We start from the raw sequence: 27,065 nt of genomic DNA on the forward strand, positions 1-27,065 counted from the left end.
ATACATATACATATACATATACATATACATATACATATACATATACATATACATATACATATACATATACCCTGATGCAAGGTTTTGCTCTGGGCTCGCTTATGTGAAGAGTTGTGTGATTTGGCCAGATGAGACTCTGGGCAGTCGTTAAGTCCCTCAGCTCTGAAAACCCAGATGTTGGTGCCTAGTAACTATGTATGTACATAATGGTCAGAGAGCTAGAAGCCCAGTCTGTTGAATTGTGTTATTTTCTCTGTATTTTTTCCCTGCTTGTAACTTGTTTGTATTCTCTGAAGCTCAGGGTGCTGACTTTTTCCCCTGAGCTAGGTAAATGATATATGTTTAATTAACGTAAAATGGTCCACAGTGAGTAAAGCACCAGCCCCAGAGTCAGGAGGACCCAAGTTCGGTTCCAGACTCAGACACTTAACACCCACACAAAAGAACTAGCCACATCACCTTGGGCAAGTTACTTAACCCCAAATGCCCTCCAAAAAAAAAAAGGTAAAATGGTCAATCCCTTTTTTAGTTGTTTTCCTTTAGAAAAGCAGATCCAAGAACCTGTGCTAGCAGCCATCCTGGTTATGCTAGGGTGCTTGCTGCTACACCCTTCCTGGGTAAATACCAAAGCTCAGAGTAGGACAACAGTGAGCACCCTGGATCATACCACTATAGAAGCATTGAAAATTTATAGACTCCCAGAACTCTATCTGAAAACAGCAGCATGAAAAAGTCTGAATTTTGGGACGGTGCCTCCCTACCCCCTGGTGAACAGAGCACAGTCTTAGTTCAGTTTAACTTAGCTTTAACATAAAGTTCAAAGGCGCAAAATAGGCTGGGAAAATGGGCGATCAAAAAAAAAGGGAACTTGACCATAAAAAGCTGCTATGGGTGGCAGGGAAGACCAAGACACAAAATCAAAAGAAAACAGCAATGTGAAAACAGCTACAAGTATAACCTAAAAGAAAAATGCTAATTGGACACATGGCCAACAAGAATTCCTGGAAGCATTAGAGAAAGCAATAAGAGTGATAGAGGAAAAAACGGGAAAAGAAATTAGAGTAATACAAGAAAATTATGAAAAGAGAATTAACAGCTTGGTAAAAGTATCACAAAAAATTACTGAAGAAAATAACGCCTTAAAAAAAGAATTGGCCTAATAGTAAAAGAGACACAAAGATTCACTGAAGAAAAGAATTCCTAAGAAAGCAGAATTGGTCAAATGGAAAAAGAGGTATAAAAGCTCACTGAGGAAAATAATATCTTAAAAATTAGAATTAGGCAAATCAAAGCTGTCTCTATGAGAAATCAAGAAACAATAAAACAAATTCAAAAGACTGAAAAAATAGAAGAAAATGTTAAATAACTCATTGGAAAGACAACTGACCTGGATAATAGATCATGGAGAAATAACTTAAGAATTATTGGACTATTTGAAAGCCATGATCCAAGAAAGAGTCTAGATATAATATTTTAAGAAATTATCAAGGAAAACTACTCCAATATCTTAGATTCAGAAGGTAAAACAGAAATGGAAAGAATCCACCAATCACTCCTAAAAGAGACTGCAAAAAACAAAAACTCCCAGGAAAATTATAGCCAAATTGCAGAGCTTCCAGTTAAAGGAAAAAAATATTGGAAGCAGTCAGAAAGAAACAGTTAAAATATCATGGTGCCATGGTCATGATCATATAAGATTTAGCAGTTTTAATGTTAAGCAAGCAAAGAACTTGGAATATGATATTCTGGGAGACAAAATATCTAGGATTACAACCAAAAATAACCTAGCCAGCAAAACTGAGTATAATTCTTCAGGAGAAAAATAGACACTTAATAAAAGAGTGGACTTCTAAGCATTCCTAATGAAAAAATGAAAGCCAAATAGAAAATTTGCCATTCAAACTGAAGATTTAAGAGAAGTGTAAAAAGGTAAACATAAAAGAGAAATCATAAGTGATTCAATAAGGTTAAACTGTTTATATTATTATATGGGAAGATGATATATGTAACTCCTAAGATCTTCATAATTAAGAGCAGTTAGAAGGAGTTTATATAAACAAAAGTCATGGATGTGAATCACTTATGTTTGAATGATCTCAAAAAAAATGAAGGAGTGAGAAAGAAGGATGCATTGAGAGAAGGGAGAAGGGAGAGGTAGAATGGGGAAATTTTACTCACATAAAAGAGGGACACGAAAAAGAGCTTATACAGTGGAGGAGAAAATGGAGAGATTGGCAGGCAATACTTGAACATCACTCAAAGTGGAATTGGTTCAAAGAGAAACAAATATATATACACACTCAGCTGGATATAGAAATCTATTTTACCCAACAGGGAAACAGGAGGGGAAAGGGATAAGAGAAAGGTGGGGGAGTGATGATAGGGCAGATTAAGGCAGACAGTGGTCAGAAGCAAAACAAACTTTTGAGTAGGGACAGGATAAAGAGAGAGAAGGATAAACATTAGAAAGTGGGATGAAGGGAAATGCACAATTAGCGATGTATCTGTAAATGTGAATGGGATGAGTTCACCTACAAGGCATTTAATATAAGATTTGAATTGCAACCTTCCTGACTCAGGACTTGAATGTGTAGTAGAAGAAAAATAATAAGCTTAAACCAGGTTCTGGTCTAAGCACAGACTGCTTTTGCTACAAAAGTCATCATCATTAGCTAATCACGAGCATGGCATGGCTTCCCATGTGAAATGTAGGAGAAAATACAACAGTCCCTAGAAATATTAAATTTTCTTTCCACGTTCTGGCAAAAAAAAACCATTCATTTGCTCATGAAGGACTGGAAAATGATTTATTAAATATGATAGTTCCTTCCTTGCATAACAATTGAGGTTCACATCTTCTAAACAAATTAGGTAGTATTTCCAATCTCAAAAATATTTTTAAAAAACCACCAATCTTTCTACTAATTGAATGATAAATAACTCTACTATTGCAGCATGAAGGAAGTTGCTAGCATTCATGTCCTACAAGGGAAGGAAGTTGCTTGAGATAATTGTGTAAGTTGAGTAAGATAATGGAAGATGATTGCAAATATAGACTTAGAAAGCTAAAATAGAGGGCCCCTTCAAAGGGTAACAGGTATGAGTGTTTCTGGGTTCAGAACCTGATTACTGAAATAGCCATATCAAAAGACAAGATAGATTTCTCTAATCATACCTCACAAACCCTGCTCTAAGCATTTCACACTTAATTCTGCTACTCTTTGACTTAACCTTAGTCTCCCAAGAGCCAGCTTTTATCTCCACAAAGTCTACTGTCATCTAGACTAAAGATAGGGTAGGTGAATGGGTTTAGGAAATAGATGACTACAATTCTGCAAAAGCACATACCCATTGTGTGAAGACCACAGTCAATAACAGGTCATCTTTTGCATAAAATTGCTTCCAAGGAAAGCAGGTGACTAGCTTAGGTTTATGCTGACCATATGAATCAAATCACATAAATTACAAACCCAAGGGCAGTCACTTGAAGCCTTATTTTGATTGATACAGATGGGTGGAAAGAATCACAGAATATCAGAGCTAAACATGACTTAAAAGACAACCTAGTCCAAGTCCTCTCATTTCATAGCAGAAACAAAGGCCCTAAAAAGTGGAATGGTTTCTCTAATCAATGGCAGACACAGAAGTCAAACCCGAGATATATAACCCAGAGATCAGCATTTTCTCCAATATCTTCATCAACTCAACTGAATTGAACAAAGATTTATTAAATGCCTATTATGTTCAAAGCACTGTATTGCGGTCTGGGGATAAAAAAACCAAAGCCAACATAGCTCTTGCCCTTATGGAGATTACAGTATAATGGGGTATAGTAGGAACAGGGACCTTACCAATGCAGATCAACACCTTCTCTACAATTTATATAGTCCTATAGAGTTGCCAGTCAGGCTGCACAGGGTGCTCCAGTGCTCCCCAAGTGCCACTAGAACCACATTAAAATGTAATTGGAAAATATTTAACAAAAGAAATGAAAATACAATAAAACCTAGATAATGTTGCATTTTAAAACTACGTCACTATGCAGCCTGTAGGTATCCTTATGTACAGTTTGGCGGTCCTGTTTTTATTTGAGTTTGATGCCACCAGTCTAGAACACTGAAAAATTAAGTGGCTGACTTAGTGTCACACAGCCAATATGTGTCAAAGGTAGGACCTAAACACAGGTCTTACTGATGCTCAGAATCTCTCTCTATCCTGTATGCCATGCTGCCTGACATTGTAGCTATACACACAGATATGATACAAGATACAACATTATTATGTTATTATATTATTATGGAAGCTAAGTGGTGCCATCATGCAAAAAGAATCAAGTCTGGAGTCAGGAAGACTCATTTTCTGAAGTTCTGATCTCACCTCAGACACTAGCTGTGTGATCCTGGGCAAATCACTTACCCCCCTGTTTGCCTCAGTTTCCTCATCTGTAAAATGAGCTGGAGAAGGAAATGGCAAACCACTTTGCCAAGAAAACCCCAAATGGGGTCACAAAGAGTTGGACATAACTGAATAAAATGAATAATAACAAAATTCATCTGTAAAATGGAGATAATAATAGTGTCCCACCTCACAGAGTTTGTTGAGAAGTTCAAATGGGATAATCTATGTCAGGTCCTTTGCAAACCTTAAAATCATATATTAAAAATGCTAGAAACTGTTACTATGAAAATGAAATTAGATTAAATGGTCTCTAAACTTCCTTAAAGCTTTAAATACTATGATTCTAAGAATGAACAACTTGTCTACGAATGAACATTTGGCTTATGAAATAAATTGTATTTGTGTTTTTCTTTTCTTTTTTTTTGAAGGGGAGGAGGCAAGGCAATTAGGGTTAAGTGACTTGCCCAAGGTCACACTGCTAGTAAGTGTATCAAGTGTTTGAGGCAAATTTGAACTCGGGTCCTCCTGACTCCAAAGCCAGTGCTCTATTCACTGAGCCACCTAGCTGCCCCTGTGTTTTGCTTTTCTGAGAATAAAATATTTAGATGAAATATTTACTTTCTCCCAGAACTGCTGCTATGATGCACTAAGTCATACTACGTCAGTTTCACTTTCCATGATATTTCTGAAAAGTTTTTTCTTTGTGGAACAATATCTAAAAGAGAGATCTTCTTGGAGCATACCCTCCTTAACAAACTGGCTTGCCAACAGTTACTGTCTGGATCAGCAAATTTCAGAATATACCAACTACAATTTCTTTATCCGGATGTCAAAATGGGCTCATGATTTAGAAGCTGTTGGTCTTTTTTTCCCCCCACCTCAAAGAGAGACTTCAGTTTAACAGGAAGCTGCAGGGTCAATGAACAAATGCATTACCATTTCCTTAAGTAACTCTTGTGTCAGGGATGTCTATGGCATAAAAAGCCCATTTTACCTTGTCACACTTCTCTTAGTTGGAAACCTCATTGAGAAATACGAGACATTCTGTTGCACAGCCTCGCAGGCCTCACTTGTACACTCTTATAGCTCAAGTCACCATATAATGCTTAATATCAGGTACCATTAGAACAACAACAAAAGAAACAAACTGGGAACGATGGCTGTAACTGATCCCTGGTTTGCTGTTTGGAGAAATCAATTTCACAAATCGTGTGCTAAACTATCAGAAAAGTAAGGCTCTATTTATAGATCATGCTAGCTAGAAAAAAAAATCTAATAGCAAAAGGATTTAATAAAGACATAAAGTAAATAAGAGGAAATTAAGTAGTAGAATGACCATTCAAAAAGAAGTATTATCTCCTACATGCCCTAGAGGGGATACAGGATAGAAAACTCTCCGGGAAAATTTATGCCAGGGTAGGAAATTAGCTTTCAATACACATAGAGGCACATAAAGTAAGAAAATTTCTCATCTCTTCTCAATATGCTTTCAGTGACCAACAAGCAAATCTACCACACACAGTACCTTGAAACTAGATTTGCATGGACTCCAGGACACAAGCTTCCCAAGAATCTGTTTCCTGTATTTCCAAACTGAGCATAACTGCAGCACAAACATCTCCTGTTCAGTAGCCTGTATCCCCCAAATCAGGTTGATACTGCTTCTCTTTCCATGCAAGGCTATTCACAAATACCCACAACCCCATTCCTTCCCCTGCTGATGTAACCCTCCATTTCTTCCTCCCTCACTTGTCTTTGTTTTCTGATTCTGGGCTTTCTTACAAAATCCTTCAGCTAAGCACAAATCTACTGGTATTGCTATGTACATAAGAAGCTTTCTCCTGTGGGCTCCTTTACCTAATCATTATGGGCACTTGAATCCACATTGGAGAGTCCCTATTAAGGGCCCTGGTGGACAATAGTTCACTTGCTCTGATTCCATTTTAAAAGACTCCCAGGGGTCAGTTCTAGCTTGAATCAAGTATTTCTTAAGTTCTCCATTTCTATTTTCCCATGTCCATTCCATTCTGGCCTGCAGGAAGTTCCATAGAGTGGAAATAAAGCTGGCTCTGGAATCAGAGGAAGTAGGTTCAAATCTTGCCTCTGATGCTTACTACTTACTACCTGTGTGACCTTGGGCAAGTGGTAACACATGGAAGTCATAAAGTTTGTGGCATGGTCATCCTCACTTGGGATGGTTCTGAAATGTATAAAAAGTCTTACGATTTCTCTTTTCACCAGTCAGGAATTAACTCTTGACTCCTTGCAGCAAGTTCTGCTAGCTTTGGGGAATAAACTCTGTAACTGTGTATCATTATTGGCTTGTCTCCTTTAACCTAACCTTATAAAGTGTCAACAGTACATAACTGGCTCTATGTAAATGCTTATTTCTTTACCCTTTCCCTTTCAGTCCTAGATCTATGAGCCTGTAATCATGTAACTATGAATACCTTCTCAAAGGTATTAGCCTAGGAACTAATACTAGGAACTACTCTCCTATAGACTTGTTGTAGGATTAGGTAGCATTTGAATTATCTAACCTTTGGTTCCCTTTGTTAGCAATGGAGGCTACAACATCCAGAACAAAAAAATGAAGTGCTGTTGCATCTTCTCAAGAGGTGGCACGTTCCTCCTCACCAAAAATCTCTGAACACTGCTACTGACTTGGAGATCTTCCAGGAGCAAATATCCATTTAGGGCAGGTGTTCTTAACCAGGGTTCTGTCAGTCAATGAAGAGTTATTAAGCAACTGCAATGTGCAAGTGCTGTGATAAGTGTGAAAAGACAGTTCCTGCCCTCAAGGAACTTAAATTCTAATGGGGGAGAAGACATGCTGACAACTATGTACAAAGAAGATATATACAAGGGGGCAACTAGGTGGTACAGTGAATAGAGCACCAGCCCTGGAATCAGGATGACATGAGTTCAAATCCGGCCACAGACACTTAATACTTACTAGCTGTGTGATCTTGGCCAAGTCACTTAACCCCAACTGCCCTGCCTTCCCCCCTCCAAAAAGACACATACAAAAAAGATATATATATATATATATATATATGTGTGTGTGTGTGTGTGTGTGTGATAAATTAGAAATAATCAACAGAAGAAAGGCATTAGCATTAAGGAGGCTCAAGAAAAGTTTCTTGTGGGAAATGAGATTTTAGCTGGAAGATGAAGGAAGTCAGGTAAACAGGAAGCAAAGATGAGGAGGGACAGAATTCTAAGCATGGGGAACAGCTAGAGAAAATATCCAGAATAAACAGATGGAGCATCTTGTGTGAGAGGCCAGTGTCACTGAATCTCAGAGTCCATGAATGGGAGTAGGAGGCCTATAAACTTGGTTCTTGTTTTTCTAAGTACTCTGATAACTGTATTTCGATCTAATTTTTTTCTTTTGTAATTCTATGCATTTAATTTTATGCATTTAAAAACATGCTGAGAAGGGGTTCACAGGCTTCACTAAACTGTTAAAAGGACCCATGACACAAAAAGGGTAAGAACCCCTGATTTAGCTTAACTTGTGCTTCATTCCAACCTTTCCACCCAGCTTAGAAGGACATTCTTCCTCGTTCCCTGGTTCTCTAGGGGCTGCCAGATCACTTCAATTACTCTTCAATTCATTTCTAAGAGACACTGGAGCACATTATACAAATCAACTGCATGCATACACATACACTCTTAATAAACAACTATTACCATAAACTCAACCTAGGAAATTATTTGACAGGCCATATTGAAATTTCAATTAATAATTTATTGCCATATGTAATTTATTCCCTGGTTCACCACTCTCCAGATAAAGTCAAAAGAGCTATAAAAATGATATCCCCCCAAAATATAATAGGATAATTTTTTTATCCAACCAGTTTCAAGTCTTTTTCTTAAAAGATACAGGGGGTGACTATATAACTATGCCTAATCAGTCATAACTAGTGAGACATCTACCCGACTGGCATAACTGCTGTTTCCAGGGCCTGGTAGACAGGCTACAGTAAATCAGACCAATGAGATATTTTGGTCTCTAAGCAACCACTTTTTATTATAACGCTTTGACCCAGCAGCTGGTTAGGCTATATATGAAGTCATCAACAAAGCTATGAAAAACAAGATCACAGTCTTTGAAATACCAGAGCCTGGTTGATAGGGAAATAAGAATTCATGTCATTGGTTTTCAAGGTTCTCTTTCTCAACAAGCACAGCTATCAAAAATGTGAATGAGCCTCTGAAGGACAGCACCCCCTCAAATCCCACACCTACCTGCAGGAGTGAGTGCTCTGTTTTTCTTAATACTTAGGATAATAAATGTATCCATAATAAAAGGGTCTATCACCAAACAACTGGATCTCAGAAGAGTCATATTGCCTTTTGAGTGGTCATTTGAGTGCTGTTTGATAGAAGGGCACTATATTAACCTGGGGTCCATGGAAGGAGTGTGAGAGTAGATTTCAGGGGGTATATGAACTTGAATAGGAAAAAAATTATATCTTTGTTATCAGTAAACTTTGGCTTCCCTAGTGATCCTATGTATATTATTTTATGCATATAAAACAAAACATTATTCTAAGAAGGAATTCATAGGATTTACTAAGCTGTCAAAGGAATCCATGACACATAAAAGGCTAAGAACCCCTGTTGGGTTGGATTATATAATCCATGACCCTTGGACGTGGATTATATAATATTAGAAGTGTTGTAAGGTTAATACTGAGATATAGTCAAAAGGCTTCTCTTATTACGCCTTTCAACAGGCATTTATTATGCAGCTACTATGTGACCAGCAGTATGTTAGGTGCTAAGGACACAAGAGCAAAAACACAACAGTCCTTGCCCTCAAGGGAGTTACATTTTATTAACGGTAAGAGGTAGGAGAGAACAATATATACACAGATAAATCATTTAGAAAACAGAGATAGGGACTGAAGCTGTAATTTCTTTGATATAGGGATTAAGAAACTCTGGCAATGCAAGTCAGAACCTTCTCTGAAGCTTATAGTCTTAGGAAGCTAAAAAAGAACACCAAGAGGTCAATCAGTTTGCCCAGTCACACTGTCAGCATGTGTTAGAGGCAGTACTTGAATCCAGGTCTTGCTGGTTCCAAGGCTAGACATCTAAATGCAAATTAATTTAGGAGGTAGGAAGAAAGAACTAACCACCTAGGGAGGAAGGGGAAGAGACCTGGAAATAGCTAAAGTAGTAAGCAGCAACTAAGTTTAGTCTTGAAGACAGCTAGGCCTTCCAAGAGGGGAGAAAAGAGGAGCCTTTCAGGCATAGGAAACAGCTTGTGCAAAAGCAGACATAAGATCAAATTTTAGGATAGAGAAGAGATCTAGGCTGGCTTAGGCTGGAATGTAGAAGAAGGAAGCATCATTTTCTTCCTTGGGAGATACACATAGTCAACAAAGCAGACTGTGGCATGGATAGTCTTTGATCATCTTGATGAACAAAGACTATCACGTATGTACAAATAGAGTTGGAGTCAATTTCAAGGACCTATTGTTTTGAAATGGCAGAGTGACAGAGTCAGGAGAGATGAGAGTACCTGTCCTATGACCCTAACTAGGTTACTTAATCTCTCTAAGCCTTGGTTTCTTTAGCTGTAAAATGGGTATAATAATATTAACACTATCCACCTCTCAGGGTGATGGTAAAGAAAAACATTTTGTTCACCTTAAAGTATATACAGAAATGTGAGTTATTAATTAATATTGTTATCGCAATAGGATAAACAAAATGAAAAACCATCATACCAATAGATGGAGTGGTAGAGAAACTAAAATATTCCATTTTACTCTTTCTACAATACATAATTTCTAAAAACCTTTATCAGAAAGGAAAAAAAAATGAAGTTGATGGTCCTTGAGCCTTGTATAACCAATACTTGTCACCATAGGAAGACTAGGAAGCAAAACAAAAAAGCAAAAAAACAGAGTACTTAATGCTGTCGATTGGCCCTGTTATCATAAAACTACATTGAAAGACCTTTTAACTTTCTGTCAGGGTTTTTCCTGCTCATCCATTCCCGAAATAGTTGCAATTCAATCCATCCAACATTTATTAAACTCCCCACTATTCTCAAAGTGTAATCAGAACAGGAGGTTGGAGTGACGTACAGCATGAGAGATGGATGGCCTGAACTACACTGATATCCATCCAATGTGGGCAGACCCAAAAAAAGGCCTTCAGTACATTGGGAAGATCAGAAGATCTGTAGACATGAGTCATGTAAGGCCAGGATTGATGTAGATATTGAATCAAGGCATTGTAAAGCTTAAAGGATTCCAGACCACAGATACATCCCAAACATCCTTGACCAGAAGGCAAAGACATCAATTCTGTCCATGCATCCCCAGGGCAATGGGACAAGGGACATGAAAAGAAAGAGTCCTCTGTAAAAAATTTGCTCTAAAAAGTCCTAAAAAGATTTCTTGCTTAGAGCCTCAGTCTTAAATTTGTTCAGTCATTTTTCAGTAATGTCTGACTTCATGACTACATTTAGGGTTTTCTTTGCAAAGATACTGGAGAGGTTTGCCCTTTCCTTCTCTAGCTCATTTTACAGATGAGGAAACCAAGGCAAACAGGATAAAGTGATTTGCCCAGGGTCACACAGCTAGTGTCTGAAGCCAAATTTGAACTCAAGTCTTCCCAACTCCAGGTCAGGGACCCTATCCACTGTGCCACTTAGCTGCCCCAAGTCTTAAAACACTGTCTTAAATTTTAATCTTTAAGTATTGCTGTACCAAATCTATGATAATGTATCTTTCATTATAAATAACAGCCTAGTCTCCATACTTAGGTCATATCATTGTTTATAAGCTCAGGTTTTGGCTACTAAACATTTACTATGGCTCCTAATTTCTAACCAAAGGCAGAATTCCTCTTGGTTCCAGTGGTCTATTTTCAGAGGTGAATTTTGTTTTACAAGGTACAAGTTTGAGGAGCAAAGTTTCCCAGTATGCCAAGGAGTAAGAACAGTGGAAAACCAATGGAGAAAGGTCAATTCAATTCATTAAACCTTAATTAAACTCCTATTGACCAGATCACTATTATATTTCTAGGAAAGATAAAATAAAATTTAGACAGAATAGACATTGCCCTCAGGGAACTCAAGTTTAATAAGAGGATGTCATATAAAAAAGGAGAAGAGTAAGAGGAAAAATAATTTTCCCTTAGTGTTTATAAGGTGCTTTTCTCAAAAGAACCTTGTGAGTAGATCAGTAAAAATCCAGTATCCTTGTTTTAAGAGGTGGAACTGAGGGCCAAAAACATAAAGGGGTTTTGGGAGTTGGCACTGGAGCCCAAGTCTCCTGATTCCAAATATGATTTTTCCCTACATATCTTACACCTGCCAACAGAAATTCACTCTAATATGTATCTAATTCTTCTTTACAGAGTGTTTTATTCACCATAAAAAGCACCTAATAGCCTAGATGTTCTGAATAGCACAGCATAAGAAGAAAATACTAATGGGAAAAGAGACTACTGAGCAGGCCATGAACCACCAAAGGGCTTGTAACCCCACTACCATCTTCCTCTTCTATGTCAAACAGAGAAAGGAGACATGTGACACACTGGAACACATACACACACACACACACACACCAGTATGTGACTTATTGGGATGCTCAGAAGAAGGGCTTTGGCCTTAAAAGATGACTCCATACATCTGCACAACGTCAAAGCCAAAGTCCAGATAAACCCAGTTGTAGAGAAGCTGGCTGAAAGAATGACAGCCCTGTTCTGCCTAGGATCAGACTCCACCAACTGGGTTCTACAGGTTATAAAGGAATACAATGAAAAATAAGATGTGTAGAAGAAAGAAAATCTCGGGGCTTTCCTCCTTCCTTCTATATTTTTAAGTTCTTTCTCTCGAGGGGGATAGCCCTTCTCCAACATTTGGATACATAGCCCAAGGTGGATCTTAGTTGTGTCCTTCAGTCTTCCCTTATCAGTCAAGTCTCCCACTCAAACCAACCAGTCTCCTTAATCTGGAATCCATCCCTTAGACTTCTATCTTCTGGCCAGCCCTAGATCGCCTCCCTTAAACAGGTGTCATCTCTCAGAGGCTGCCCTAAGGGATTCAGAGCTCCCAGTTCTAGGGGTGAAGCAGGGTACCTCTTCCCACTCCCGTTCCCCTCTAGACTGACCTCCCCAGCCCAAAAAGAAACACTCGCGGGTCCTATCCCACTAACCACCATAATCCGCAATCACTCATGAAAAAATGTGAACCGCCTTCCTTACAACAAGACTAGCAAGATCCCCATCATTGCTTCTCCCACCCAGCCTACGACACCCCAGCCCCCACACCATGGGCGGATCTTGTCCATAGAGTACGGACTAAGGAGATCTCTGCCTTGCCCTTACCTGTCTACAGTGTCCGGTCGTCCCAGAAAAAGCTGCAGGTCCACGCTCAGTGCGCTCAGCGCCCACTCTGCCTCCTGCCCTTTTTTGGGTCCCTGGCGGGTATGTTCCGTCCGGCCCCACATCACTTCCCGTAAAGGAGCTGAGAGGTGGGGGCGGGTCCTCCTTTCTTTCCTACACCTCCCTCTTCCTCCTCCTCACCCGCAGGGTACCTCCCCACCAAGGTCTTCGGCCCCTGTGCCCACATGGGAAGTTAGGTGGCTTCGGCATCCTCTGATCTCTCCCTCCTGGGGAAGGAGAGATGAATGGAGCCCCGAGCCAGGGCTGGGACGGGCCCTGCACCTGCTGCTTGATGCCCCACGGGGAAAGTAGGAGAGGCTAGAAAAAGGACCCTGCCTCTGCAGCTGGGTAGAAGCCACCTGGATCTCGAGAAGGGGGGAGGGGAGCCCCGAGCTAGGGTTCCTGGGCTTTGCTGCAGATTTCCTGGCACCCACACAGGCAGGTCTTCCCAGCCTTTGCTGAAGGGGAGTAAATGGTTCTTCTACCAGCTGGAACTGAAGTTTTTTTAGTTGGGATGAAGGAAAGGGTTAATGTTCCATTAAGGAGAAATGTAGGAAAGGGTACGGTTTAGATGAGTAGAAGGAAAGCAGGCAATGAACATGTAATGATCCACTTCTGTCGCACTGTGGTATTTTGTTTAGTCACTCCTTATTAAACTTGCGTGTGCCTTCCCAAAAGCCACTTTTAGAAAACGATTCCAAAGGCAGACCACTATGTCACACCCTGCTGCCCGAGCGTGGTTGACCTGAGCCTATCCCTGTCTGTCTTTGGGGAACAGCCTTCAGTCATTTCACCTCTCATTGGGACACTTAAGCCGAGGATTTCCGCTCAGAACTTAGACGCTCACTAAGCATAGTATATAGCTACGCCCCTTTCATCCTTTATTAGTCTCTAACTTCTGACTTTTGTCAAAATTACTCAAGACCTTTTCTTCCTGCAGAAGGCGAAACGCAATGGCATTCTTCTGTTAAAAAGAATCAAAGGTGGCAAAAGAAATAGAAAAGTCAGGAAGAGAAAGATAAGCTCAAACCATGTTGGTTATGAATGCAGCTCTTCCTGGTACGAGCTAATTCAGTTTAAAAGCAACTCAAACTGTGACAGAAACAGGATGCATGGCCTGATTGTGTAACAAAACTAGATAGAACCAAATTGGTGAAATCTGTAAGCCTTTGCTGCCACCCAGTGGCTCACTCTTATTTCAGTTTCGTTTCTCTAAACCTGTGATTATCGAAACCGCTGGACTGCTGAGCACCTAACCAAGGACACCCTATTGTTCATTGCTGGTACTGGGGTCAAAACTATATGAGCTGGATTGCAGCTTATAAAATAAGTCACTACTAGTAACTTGTTGATGAAAAAGCCCTTCACCTGTACCTAAAGACATCTGTTAAGACCAAATATCCCAGAGGCTCTATATTTTGAATAAATCCATTCTTGGCAATTTATTCTCTGCCCAAACCAGTTTTCTCCCACAGCAACCTCCATGGGAAATGGTGTAAATTGAAAGAAAGAAAGGTTCTGGATGTCTGGGAGGTGGATCCAAGGTTCATTTCAACCCAAACTATACTACCTTTCGAGAAGAATGAAATAAAGAGGCTGAGAAGCTGGACAGGAAGCCAACCCCAGTTAACAACAGAGTGGACTATGTCTGCAGGCAACAAACAGATCTCAGAAAGCTCTCAGAGAACTTAACCAAGATTGTGTGGGTTCTGACCAGAGACACTTCCAACTCTTGGCCTTTCAGAATTCCCATCTTCCTTCTCCACATCTGACCAGACATTCCAATTCCCATCATGAGATCCTGAACTTCTGACTCAAAGACCAGTTCACCCTGGGATCACCACAATGCTGCTCTCCAGCCACATTCATGAGCCATGTCTCCACCCTTCTACCATTAGCCCATCTCTGCTTTCTACCTCTTAACACTGGGAACTAGTTCAAGATTACTGTGCCTAGAAAGTTTACATCAGTCAGTTGCTCAGTGACCCCATCTGTGGGATTTCCTAACCAAAACACCATCCCCAGTCATTAGTCCTGATAAGTTTTCCTCCATTAGAACTTAAGCACTTTGAGGACAAGAATCATCTCTCCCTGCCCATCCTGTAACTTGCACATATGAGAAAATTGTTTAATTGAACTGAAATATTAAAAACAAAAATCAGTCTTTAGAATATGGAAGGCCATAGTGGTTACCACTGGAAGTGGGAAAGTGAATACCATTGGTTTATTAAAAATGAAATACAAAAGGAGATAATCTCTAAAACTATCACTCCTCTAGTATCAATAGACTAGCTTATATTGAGTTATCTTTTGAGTTCATGAGTGTTTGTGTATCTGCATTCCCCAATTAAACTATAAGCTAAGGGCAGGACTCTGGTAGTTTCCAGGAGCCAGAACGTATTGTGAAGAATGAAACATCTTGTGTTTCTGATTCCTAGCAAATGCTGGAACTATGAATCAGGGGCCTCTGTCTAATGTCCCGTCACTCCCAGAATTGGAAGGTATCTTAATCATTTAGTTCAGTTTTGGAGACCTTCTGCATCAGGGGTATCAAATTCAAATAGAAACAGAACTACTATACTGTACATAAGGAACCCTGTGAGCCACGTAGACAGACTACATAAATTAACTGTTTTATTGTTTTTATTTATCTTGTTAACTATTTCCCAGTTACATTTTAATCTGGTTCAAGAAGCACTCTTTAGTGTTGCAGGCTGCATTTCTTAGATACCTATTTAACATCTCTGCTCAACCACAGAGCTAAAAAGGCAAAGTGAACATATGGTCCTAAATTCAATTCAATAAATAGCAATGAACTTTCTCACAGGGAAGCCTATTTTTTGGACAATTCTTAGCACTGTCTTAAACTTAGGTACCTCCCTGTATGCCTGAAACGAGTCTCTGAGACCTTACATAAATGCCCATGCTGTATATATACCTCCCTTTGAGGGAGGAACCTGGAACCCTGTACCTCCTGAGATAAAATGAAAATGTTTAGTTACATCTAGTAGATGTAGTTTAGATACATCTAAGTATTCCATCTCATGTAACCATGCCTACTGCCACTGCTAAATCTAACTATCCCAATTTTCCCCCCATTCATCTCTGATTAATTATTCTACATACTGTTTGATGGATATTTGGTGTTTAAGAATAAGCAACAGCTGAATTACAAACCCCTGGTTTACAATGTCCCTTCTATGAGAACAGCCATGGCACCATTCCATGCAACTGAGTATCAACTTCAGGCACCAGCTAGCAACAACATATTTTTATGGACAGACTTGCTATTGCTATCTAAGACAGGAGTGGGGAACCCCGAGGCCATATGTGGCCCTCTAGGTCCCAAAGTACAGCCTTCTGACTGAATCCCCACACCTGGTGTAGGGGTCGGAGCTGGGCAGTGGCACAGTCTCAAAGGGTCATAGGGCAACTCCATGGTGAACTGGTAGACTAGTCTGCCCTGGTTTCCTGGTCTTATTAGAATTAAAGCAGAGAGGTTCCTTGGCCTAACCTCTAAACTAGAGCTTACCAAATACGTTATAGATGACTGGCCATGATGGTCTTCCTGTCCCCTCAATGGGAAAAATAAGATTTAAAATACCATGTAAATAGAACAGATAGAGCTCAGGGACCCTAGTCTTGGACTGCTTTTTTCCTGTTGAAGAGGCTTTTGTGGGCCAGCCTGGGAATCTATTAAAAATTTGTAACAGTCTAAATGAGAAAAAAGCTGAATGTCAACCAACTACTGGAACACAACCCAAAGTTGTAACTTGGGTTCAATTTGTCTAGAGTTTTCTGTTTCTTGTAACACCTTCCCATTTATATCATCTCATTTGATCTCAGGCTTTTTGGTAGTTAGTGCTTTGGCACCAAAGCACTGATGACTATTTTACTTCTATGAAAATTGTGATGGATTTTTATGCAATTTGCAGCTAACATCCATTTTGGCTTTAGAAACTGTGATTTCTTGATAACTCTAGGCAACAACCCAAAAGCTAGTTCTACAATTCTCAATAAGCTAGACTAAAAGAACAAACTAATATTCTGTTACTTTGGCACAATTACTTATGAAAACAATACTATAAATTTCTCCTAGGGACATATTCTGACTATGGAATTCAAGTAGATACTACTATTTTTAGAGAACTTCAGAGTTGCTTTTTCCCCAATACCTTCTTATTTAAACCCAATAACATATTGATGAAACAATCTTTTCTGTGAAGTTTCTGTATGTAGAATTTTACTCATTCAATCTGGAGTTCTATCAAAACAATCATTTCTGCTTTATAGCTAAATAGCGTCATCATTTACATTGTACGTAACTAAGACAGGAGTGGGGAACCCCGAGGCCATATGTGGCCCCAGCAACTATTCAAATATGTCATTTTGCTACATTGTCCTGGTTGAGCCAGAATTTGAAATCAGAGTATTTGTTAAACAGTCAGATCCTAGTATCTCATTTTTGGTAATTATTTATAGATCGTAATTCTGTATGCTCATCGTAGATAACTGAAATTAGATCTTGCTAGTTTACTAAATTTATTCAGCAGGGAAAACAATTCTTTATGGTTTAAAAGCATTGTGTGTATCCTTGTTAATATAAGCTAAAGGCTGGACAAAAGCTATCAAAACACTAAGCCTTGAAAACTGGTATTGGGTAGATGAGAATTAATTTTTTTAAGTATTTTTTGAATTATAGCTTTCCTCTTTTCCTTCCCTACTCCACTTTTCGATACAAATCGATGATTCAGGGATCACAGTTGAGTTACATGAAAAGATAGTGTTACATATTTTTACTACTCAGTATAAGGTATACCGTTATCACCTTTCCTACACACAAAACTTTGCTTAGAACCTACCAGGTGTCCAACTATATTTGCTAGTTAAACTTTTAGTACTTCTCCACTTTACCAGACTGAAGACAGTGAGGGTGAAGGTTGGGGAGGAGACTAGGGCAATGAGGAGTTTCTGGTCAGTGGAGTTCGTTTGAATCTTTTCAAGCTAAGTGCGGAAGCTCTGCATCACGCAGTCGCCCAGTTCATCCCTTCCCAAATCAGAACTTCTCAACCTTTTCTGTCATGGATCCTTTTTTGAAAAGTGTTTTTGAATACATAAAATACTTAAGATTAAAAAAGATACCAAGTATTTTGAAATGAAGTTGTAATCTTTTTCTCATAGAAGGTCAGAGACCTCCACCACCTTGAAATCTGTAGATCTCCTTGAAAGCAATGGAGTTCAGGTCAAGAACGCCTGTCTTGCTACTATAAACACCATTAATACTCACTTGCGCAGACTTCCCCAAAACTGCCACCATAAGCAAATGGCCACACTACAAGTTCAGGGAAATTGGTGCCAAACATAAAACTACAACATTAAGATAATGATTTTAGTGAAAGGAAATTAGTAGACTTGAGGAAGGTCATGAAATATGACAAACAAGAAAAAAGTATATGAAAATTCAAACACACAGGTGGCTAGGTGGTGAAGTGAATAGAGCACTGGTCCTGGAGTCAGGAAGACTTGAGTTCAAATCCATCCTCAGACACTCAACACTTACTGTGTGACCTTGGGCAAGTTACTTAACCCCAATTGCCCTATCTTCCTCCCTCCAAAAAAAAAAAGAAAATTCAAACACAGTTATCTTTGACCTAATTATGCTCAAAATAATAAGTATATCTTGTTAAAGACTTAGGTTTTAAGCACCTAGTATGGTACAAGTCCATCATCAACTTTTCTTCTCTTCTGATTCTTGAACATTTTGTGACTTTTCCTTTAGTATTTTCTGATCTCGAGAATACTGTTCAAAGATTGGTTGATAAATATAGATTCCTCCAGCAACTCCAAGGACACTTGCAAGGAGCATTTGAGGAAAAGTCAATCTACCAAACATCTTATCAACAAATGCAGCAGGCCACAATGGATGTTTTCAAAAGGTATGTGTGTATATCCACAGAAATATCTTCAGGTCTATATACAAAGAAAGAAAACAGAAAATATTAATTTGGCATATCATCCTTTAGTATTTTACATAGGCTTTGTTGTTTTAGGAGAGAATGGAGCCACATCCTTTTATCTGTGCTTGGCATCCATCATATACTATTCAAAATGGCAAGTGTGATGGATAAATGATTTCTCTCTAAAACATATTACATAATCATTTTACTTTGTCATCAAATTTGGGGGGGGGATGGGAAGATATCCAAGGATTTCCCTGTATTCACCTTTTCAATATTTCCAATCAAATATGCACTGCTACACTTTACTTTCCCATCTCCCTGCCTCTGTTCATTATTATCTATGCTTGGAATGCTGAATTTCTATTCATCCTTTAAAGCCCAGCTCAATTATCAAGTGTTCCATGAAACCTGTGATTCTTAATCCCCATCATTGGTAACTTTTCCTCTTCAACTTCATATAGCATTTTATGTCAGGTGGATGCCCAGCTCACCTCTTCTCAGTTCAGATTTTTTAGCTTTTCTGATATGGACCCTTCCTCAGGAAAATGTTAATAAGAATCCCTTCTCGAACATCATATACCATTTTCATTTGTAACCCTCTTATATTTATCATGCAATATTGTGTATCAAGGTTATCTGGTTTGTTTTCCACCCTCCACCCCCACCCCGGAAAAAAAAAAACCCCAACTCTGCTTAACAGTCAGTGATGATAGGGGCCAGTGTCTCTTCACAATCCAAAATAAACTTTGACAACTCTGACTCCAAGTTGGCTTGGGCTGAATTCTTTCAAGACTGAATCACAGGTTTTCTGGTCTTAGATAAGATCAGAGTTCCTGCTGAACCTATTGGGAGCCATCCCTCATCATGATGACTTATAAGATTTATAAGATCTAGAGCTGGAAGGGGCTTAGAGATCATCTGGACCAGTAATAGTGATGCAGATACTGAGGCCTAGAGAGGGCAAGTGATCTGCCCAGTGTCACACAGTTTGTAAGCTACTGGGCGAGGATTTGGTACCGGGTCTTCCGCCTCCACCTGCCCAAGATCATTAGTCGGGGCATCCCTGGGCTCCAACCCCGCAGTGACTCTAGGGGCCACACAAAGCTTAAAATTCTTTTGAAATCGATGCTTCGGGGCGTCTGCCGGCGGGGGTGAGGGGTGGGGAAGGGGGTGTCTCGCCTCCATCCGAGGACTTCCCCTCCATCGCTCCCGAGGGACAAAGGCGAAAACACTGCAGAGATGGCCCACCGCCCCTCACCTTCAAGGAGCCAGAGTGCCAGCTCCGGAGTTACCGCTCCTTCCGCAGAGCGAAGAAGGTTCCCTCAGGAGGGTGGATGGCACCTGCGCCCGGGCTTAGAGGAAAACCCTCCAGTTCCCAAGCACCCCTGCGCCCGTCGGCGACGGCGACTCGGAGAGGCCAAGCGGAGAGGAAGGCGAAGTCACACGCTTTTTCATTCACCTGAAGCGCGTAGCTCTGGAGGGGTGCTTGGCAAGGAAGGAGGGCCGTCGGCCGGCTCGGACATGGAGCGGCCCGGGGGCAGCCTCTTTTTCAGGAAGCGCCGGAGCAGCTCCCCCGAGACGGTGAAGTTGAGGAAGAGAAAGTCTGTGCTGTACAGCAGCCCCCCAGAAGGGCGCGCTGGGAGCCGCTTCGGTGAGGGAAGGAGGGAGGCCCGGAGCGGGGCTTGGGGCTGGTGTCCTCCAGCGGGAGCGGGACTCTAGGACCCAGAGGGCCGAGCCTGCTGCCGGGTTCCCGCGCTTACTACTGGGAGAGCTTTTAAAGCTCCTGCACGGCCCTTCTTCCGGAGCCCCGAGCCCCGTTTGCCGCATTGCTTATTATTATTTGTAACCTCTGCGGCTTGTGTCGTACTCTCTGGATGCCTTGAAGCCCTTCCTCTTCATCTCTGCCCCTCAGAATCCCCAGCCCCCTTGCCCCCTCCTGCTCCCAACCCCCGTCTCCTGTCCCCGTTTGTTGTGTACTTTGTAAAGGTACGACTGGCCGGAAGCCGGGAGCCCCGCAGCCCCGCGCACCTCGCAGTAAGGTTTCCGTGGGGAAGCTCCCCTCTCCGCGGTTATCAGTTACAACCCACCCCCGAGGCCCTGGAGCCCACCTGGGGATGAGCCTCCCTCCCTTCCAAATCGTCCCTTCCCCTCTCCAGACCCTAAAACCCTTCCATCCATCGGAGCTTAAGTACTGGGGACGATCCGGGGGTCAGCCACGCACCGAGGGGAGTCGTTGGAATAGGCCAGATATAGGGGCAGCTAGGTGACCTGTCCTGGAGTCAGGAGGACCAGAGTTTAAATTCAACCTCAGACCCTTACTAACTGTGTGACCCTGGACAAGTCACTTAACTCTGAAAAAAAGTAGACCAGATTTAATAGGATAAAAATGTTAATAGGTTCAAAAATGGGGGCGGCCCAAGGGGCCCCATGAACTTGAATGGGGAAAAATTACATCTTTGCTAAATAATTGATTTCCTTTGTAATCCTATGTGTTTTATGCATTTTAAAACATTTGGAAAAGGAGCCCATAAGTATCACCAGACTGCTAAGGGTCCAAATAGCAAGAGGCAAGACTGAACCTGAACCTAATTCTTCCTAACTGTCCAGTGCTCCACGTTTCCTCTCATAACATTTTATTATGTGTATAGACGTGTTAGAGAACATCCTCCTTCAAAGGCCAATGGTACATAATAGTCTAATAAAAAAGATTAAAATGAATGCCAGACCTGGTTCAACCTCCCAGCAGCTAACAAGTTTAAGTAGGGAAGGTTGACTTGCCCAGAGTTACTGTATTTAGGAATAGTCAGCACTAGAAGGCTGGTATTTCTGGTCCACTATCTAGAAAGGAGCAAGCACTTTTTAGATTGAGAAAGAGTGGACCACAGGACAACAGGATATAGCCCTCTACAGCACTTCCTTCTTTCCCCCAAATGCAAAGACCTAGAGAAAAAAATTGTGCCCATACGAGGGAGAGGAAGGTAGTCATGGTAGCCTATGTGCCCTCCTCAACCATACATCAGAATCTTAAGGTAGCCAAGAGCAAATATCAAATCTTTATCACGTTACTAGGAAACACTATCTGCCTGAATTCACAGAAGCAAAGAATAACTATAACTTTGTCTAAAAATTAGACTGGCAAAATTTATCTTTGTCTGCCAGGCAAAGGAAGAATGCTGTAGGGCATACATGTGGGACCCACACCAGCAACCTGACACTGTGTCAGAAGGGAGGAGATTAAGGAAGCAGAGGGACCTGGAATCCAGGTTACAGGCAGATTTAAAAAAGTAGCAGATATTCCAGAGTAAGACCTCACTAGCAGACTAACCAAGTATACACCTACAATGTGTACCAGTATGCTACTGGTACATATCCAGAGCTGTAGTCACAAGCAACTTATTAATAGGATTTTTCCATGGAGAACTTCATATAGGAGTTATCTGGTTAGTCTACTAGATGCCAATCCCAAAGTTTTTCTTTATGCAAATACCTTGTATGAAATTGTAACTCCCCCACTATGCTTTCATTAGCCAGTAATTCCTGGGAGGCCACTCCCTCCACCAATGCAGTTGGCAAGTTCTTCACTTTATAGTCAGAGAATTGCCTAGGGCAGTGGTCTACAAATTTTTATGACTGCATCCCATCAGTAAAGTTTTTGATCACAAACCCTCAAAATGTATACACTAATTTTCATATTCACTATATAATGGAGTGGAACCTAATGGGAAAGATGTGGCAGTAATGATACTTGATAACTAGTTTGATATGAGAGGTGAGGTAGAGAAGATAAGGATGAACCTGTGTTGCTGGAAAGATGGTGGTCCCCTCCACAGAAAGTTTGGAAGAAGGATGACTTTGGGGTGTGTATAAGGTTATCATGTCTATTCATCCCTTTCTAGAAAAACAAAAAGTCAGTGATAAGCTCATCAGCTGGGTGTTAGGGCCTGGGTAGGTTATGATCCATACTTTTGGGGAGCTGAAAAGGTGTGTGATGGGTAGTGTTTATGGGGTAAAACAATTTTAATATTATCTTCCCATTAGTTGGTCACATATCCCTTTTGCATCAACTCAGTTATAACCCCTTTAAAGTTATTCCACAACCCCTCATGGGGCCATGACTTTCATATTGGAGACCACTGACCTAAGGCTACTATACAAGGTTCACACTATCACCAAATAGCAAGAGGCAAGACTGAACCTGAACCTAATTCTTCCTAACTGTCCAGTTCTCCATGTTTCCTCTCATAAAATTTTATTATGTGTACAGATGCGTTAGAAAACATCCTCCTTCAAAGGCCAATGGTCCAAAATAGTCTAAAATCATATAATGGGGTCTTGGCCATTAGAGTAGAGTTACAGAAATAGGAACCTGTTCTCTTAGACCCTTCTCTAGGAAATGATCTTGATGGGTGAGGACAAGGACAAGTATTTGGACAAAGGTGACTTACTAAAAATATTCCAATTATATTTCTCTAGAAAAATAAGTTAAAGTTGGGGAAATTAACCTGTTTAACTTTGGTACCACAAATGTTTGTTTTGCTTTCTCAGATCTTCTTGGTGAAAACATTTACCTGGTCTTGTTTACCATATCTCTAAGAATACTTAACTGCTTTTTAGTCCAGACAAGCTTTGTTCCTGACGAATATTGGCAGACTCTTGAAGTTGCACATCACATGGTTTTCAAATATCCTTTAGAGTTTTTTTTCCCCCCAAATTATGTTTTAGATATGATGCTCAGCCCCTAGTACATATTTTAAACTAGTTTGCAATTCTCTTATATTTTTCTCTAATCCACCTCTTGTACTTTTCTTTAGGAGCAATGATGCTTCAGTAAGCTTTCAGTAGCAACCTATTAAGCACCAATATGCTGCATGTTGTGGGAGGATACCTAAGTAGAAAATATGCTATGGACCTTTGGTGGCTTGGAGTCTGGGTAATGAAGGGGGCTTTTCCTAGAATTTCCATTAAAAAAAGGGAAGTATTTTGGCCTACCCTAGTGCTTTTTGAATCATTTTTTTTAATGTGTTTTTTGAAATTTGGAAATGTATTATTTGTCATTTTGTCCTTAATATTATTAATTATGGTTATTTGACCTGGGAATGGGTTGAAGGTTTGAGAGGTTACTCTTACCCCTTAATCTTTGCAAGCGTTTATAAGATTCTGTATCTCTTCGCAAAGGATAGTGTCCAGTTGCTGGTAAGTTTAAATAAAAGTAACCAGGCTGTTTGTTACTACTAGGTTTATTTCATTTTTCTGCAATAGCTCATAGAACAACTAAAATATTAATTAACATTTGCGCAATGTTAAGTTTGTTTCAATGAGAGTCAGTACTGATTTGCTCTATATTGTAGATTAGATCAAAGTTGTAAGGTCCTTGGTCCCCCCAAGACCTGTGACATATTAATCACTCTATAGGTGCAGCATCTAATATAAGATTCAGTTAATCTAATATAAGCATCTAAGATTAGCCCGGCTTAAAGAAAACCTCATTTAAAACTGCCAAACCTTAGAGAGTTTCACAGTTCTCTAAACCCTGAAAACTGCAGGTGTTAGCGCCATTTTATAAATGAATTAACTGCAGCTAGAGAGGTCTCATCATACTATCATTAAATATCAGAACAGGGACCAAACAGTTCTTGTGACTCTGGAGTCCATTACTCTTTCCTTTGTTTCTCATAAAGTATACACATGTGCTTTGCAAAGGTCTGTAAAAATAAATGTAAGTCCAACCCTATCATTCTAAAGATAATGAATATCTACAAAAATCAGCACCATAGATAGTGTTTTCCCAATAATATTTTTTAACTCAGAAAAATTTTAGCTAGGAATTATTGACAATTGAAGGTAAAAACATCTCTGGAATTTTAATGGGAAAATAATCTGATTTACAAAAATTAAACAGATAACTTTTCAGAAATATATAAAAAGGAACAAAAAATCTGAAAAGTTTTATCTCTTCTGAGTGATCACTATGTATATAGCCTTATAACTGGCTGGTTCAAGTTTATTAAAGAGCCACATCACAGATTTACAAGTGATTGATGAGTTAGGAGGCTTTGGGAGGAATTGTTATTTTGACAATGTGATTGTCAAAGTAACATGATTTTTATTTTTATTTTTTAAGTAATCAGGGTTAAGTAACTTGCTCAAGGTTACACAGCTGAAATAACGTAGAATTTTTTTTTTTAAAGCAATTGGGGTTAAGTAACTTGCTCAAGGTTACACGGCAGTTATTTCTGCTAAGTGTCTGAGCCTGGATTCGATCCCCAGGTCATCCCAACACTGGGGGCTGGTGCTCTTACTCGCTGAGCCACCTGGCCGCCCATACATGATTTTTATTTTAAAATTATTTTAACTTATGATTTTTAAACTTTACCAGAAGCCTTTGTTTTGACCTGTATTTCAAATAATGGCATTATTAGAAAACTAAAAATACTTCCATAGTACATATAATAACCAAATGGCTAACTTTGCTTATAATTTTGAGTTACCTTTTTATTAGTCACTAATATTGTAACTGCCAAGGATGAATGGACAACAATTTGCATTGTTGGAGAGCACCTATATTAATGGGATCACAGCTCCATCAAAGTGCCAACTTTATTAGCTGTCAAAACTTAATATTTAATTATAATAGTCATAGTCATATAATTCTCCATTTTTTATGCCTTTCATCTGGTAAATTATGTAAACTCTCTTAGTGGTAGGTCAAGTATGACATTTAGGATGCCAGTTGAACCAGTCTTTATAGCTGTTTTTTTCAGTTTGTACAAGAGACTTTAATTTTTCTCTTTTTGCTTTTTTAGATTTGGGTTCCTAGACTTGCCCAAGCACTTCTGTCTGCTGTAGCAGATGTGAAGCTTTACTCATTGGTGAGGCGATTAGAAAACCAAGAAGTGGCAAAGTGGGTGGTATGTCTTTCCCCTACACTCTTTAAAACTGCATGTTAGTTGGTTGATTCATACGGGCATAAATTAGGTAGAAAAAGAGCTAAAATTACGTTGTTACAAGTACCCATAAACAATTTTAATAATAATAGTTAGCATTTATATAACACTTTAAAGTTTGCAAAGTGCTTTATATTGTCAATTTGATCCCTACAACAACCCTGGCGATATAGGTGCTAATTATTATCCAAGTTCAGCAGATGAAGAAACAAGCAAATAGAGGTTAAGTGACTTGCTTAGAGTCACAAAGCTATTAAGTGTCTGAGGCAGAATTCAGACTCAGATGTTCCTGAGTACAGCATTCTACCCACTATACCTGGGGGGGGAGGGGAAAGGGGAGAAAATACATATGTACATATATGCATAAATATGTGTTTTTATTTCCAGAAAACAATTCATGTAATTATATAGTCTTGAAGCCTGTCAATACAAACAGTTGCAACTCCCTTCCTCTCAACCCTTTTTTAAGGGAGACTCAACCTGCTATTGCTACTGCTAACAACTGAAAATAGAATATTTTAATAAAACTACAGGCACTTTCACTCAAAGTTTATAGGATCTTAAGATTTAGAGCTAAAAGGGACCTTAAACATCATATAGTACAACCCTATCATTCTAAAGATAATGAAACTGAAGCCCAGAGAGGTTGAGGGACTTGCCTGATATTACACTGCTAAGTAGCAAAGTCAAGATTTGAACACAGGACCTCTGGTACCAAATCCATTATTCTTTTCATTATACTGAAAGTGCCTTACTTCATTCCTGTTCTTTTTAAAAATCACTGAGGAAAGGGTTTGAGGAATTTACTAATGCTCTTATTTTTGTGTTTAGATATCAGTCCTCTCCATAGCAACGAACAAAACGAAGATTTTTCCCCAAAGCTATATATATATATAGGTTTAGGAAATAATCAAAGTCCACCATATACTGTATTCAATTTTCATGTACTTCTAAAGACTATAGTCCATTTTAGACCATTTTCAAATTAAACTTTCAGTATTAAAACCCTTAAGACTGTTTCTTGTTTGTTTTTCTTCTTCCCTATTTCTTCTTAGTTGATTATTAAAAAGGGGTCTGAGTCTCAAATCCTAAACATATGGATCTACTCAAAACTAGAAGAACAACAGAAGGGATGGCTAGGTGGCACAGTGAATAGAGCACCAGCCCTAGAGTCAGGCGGACCTGAGTTCAAATCTGGCCTCAGTTAACACTAGCCATGTGACCTTGGGGAAGTCAACCCCAATTGCCCTGCCCTCCCCCCTCCAAAAAGCAAAAAAAAAAAGAAACCAGAAAGAGCCAAAATATTAGAGCTGTTAATGCTTACAGTCTGATTTATGGAACATTG

At 39.7% G+C, this 27,065-nt stretch overlaps 3 protein-coding genes across 4 annotated transcripts in view; 1 reads left to right on the plus strand and 2 right to left on the minus strand.

Annotated features, from left to right (window-relative positions):
- Positions 1 to 12,901, minus strand: part of RAB27A (RAB27A, member RAS oncogene family) — a 102,692-nt gene extending 89,791 nt beyond the window's left edge. The window contains exon 1 of the mRNA XM_069098092.1: positions 12,760 to 12,901. The gene's annotated coding sequence lies outside the window, so the exon portion shown is untranslated. The remainder of the gene's footprint in view (positions 1 to 12,759) is intronic.
- A 5,290-nt stretch (positions 12,902 to 18,191) lies between these two features.
- On the minus strand, positions 18,192 to 20,174 carry PIGBOS1 (PIGB opposite strand 1). Its single transcript, XM_069098099.1, has 2 exons — positions 20,035 to 20,174; positions 18,192 to 18,786 (listed from the first exon to the last, which is right to left on the minus strand). Exon 2 carries the CDS (start codon positions 18,707 to 18,709, stop codon positions 18,545 to 18,547), a length of 165 nt encoding a protein of 54 aa, XP_068954200.1. The 5' UTR covers positions 18,710 to 18,786; positions 20,035 to 20,174; the 3' UTR covers positions 18,192 to 18,544.
- Positions 20,146 to 27,065, plus strand: part of PIGB (phosphatidylinositol glycan anchor biosynthesis class B) — a 29,547-nt gene continuing 22,627 nt past the window's right edge. Inside the window, exons 1-4 of one of the 2 annotated variants that reach the window (XM_069098097.1) lie at positions 20,146 to 20,427; positions 23,322 to 23,455; positions 23,850 to 23,969; positions 25,580 to 25,684. In XM_069098097.1, coding sequence (XP_068954198.1) covers positions 20,298 to 20,427; positions 23,322 to 23,455; positions 23,850 to 23,969; positions 25,580 to 25,684 — 489 coding nt within the window. In that variant the 5' untranslated portion in view covers positions 20,146 to 20,297. The remainder of the gene's footprint in view (positions 20,428 to 23,321; positions 23,456 to 23,849; positions 23,970 to 25,579; positions 25,685 to 27,065) is intronic. The other variant, XM_069098098.1, reaches the window with a different exon arrangement.

This window comes from Petaurus breviceps, unplaced genomic scaffold (assembly GCF_028583685.1).
Source record: "Petaurus breviceps papuanus isolate PSGF00001 unplaced genomic scaffold, PetGlider_PUasm1.0 37, whole genome shotgun sequence".
NCBI lineage: Eukaryota > Metazoa > Chordata > Mammalia > Diprotodontia > Petauridae > Petaurus > Petaurus breviceps.

Excerpts from the sequence above, each read along its gene's own strand:
- PIGBOS1 (XM_069098099.1), bottom strand. The coding sequence starts at position 18,709 with ATGTTTGGTAGATTGACTTTTCCTCAAATGCTCCTTGCAAGTGTCCTT.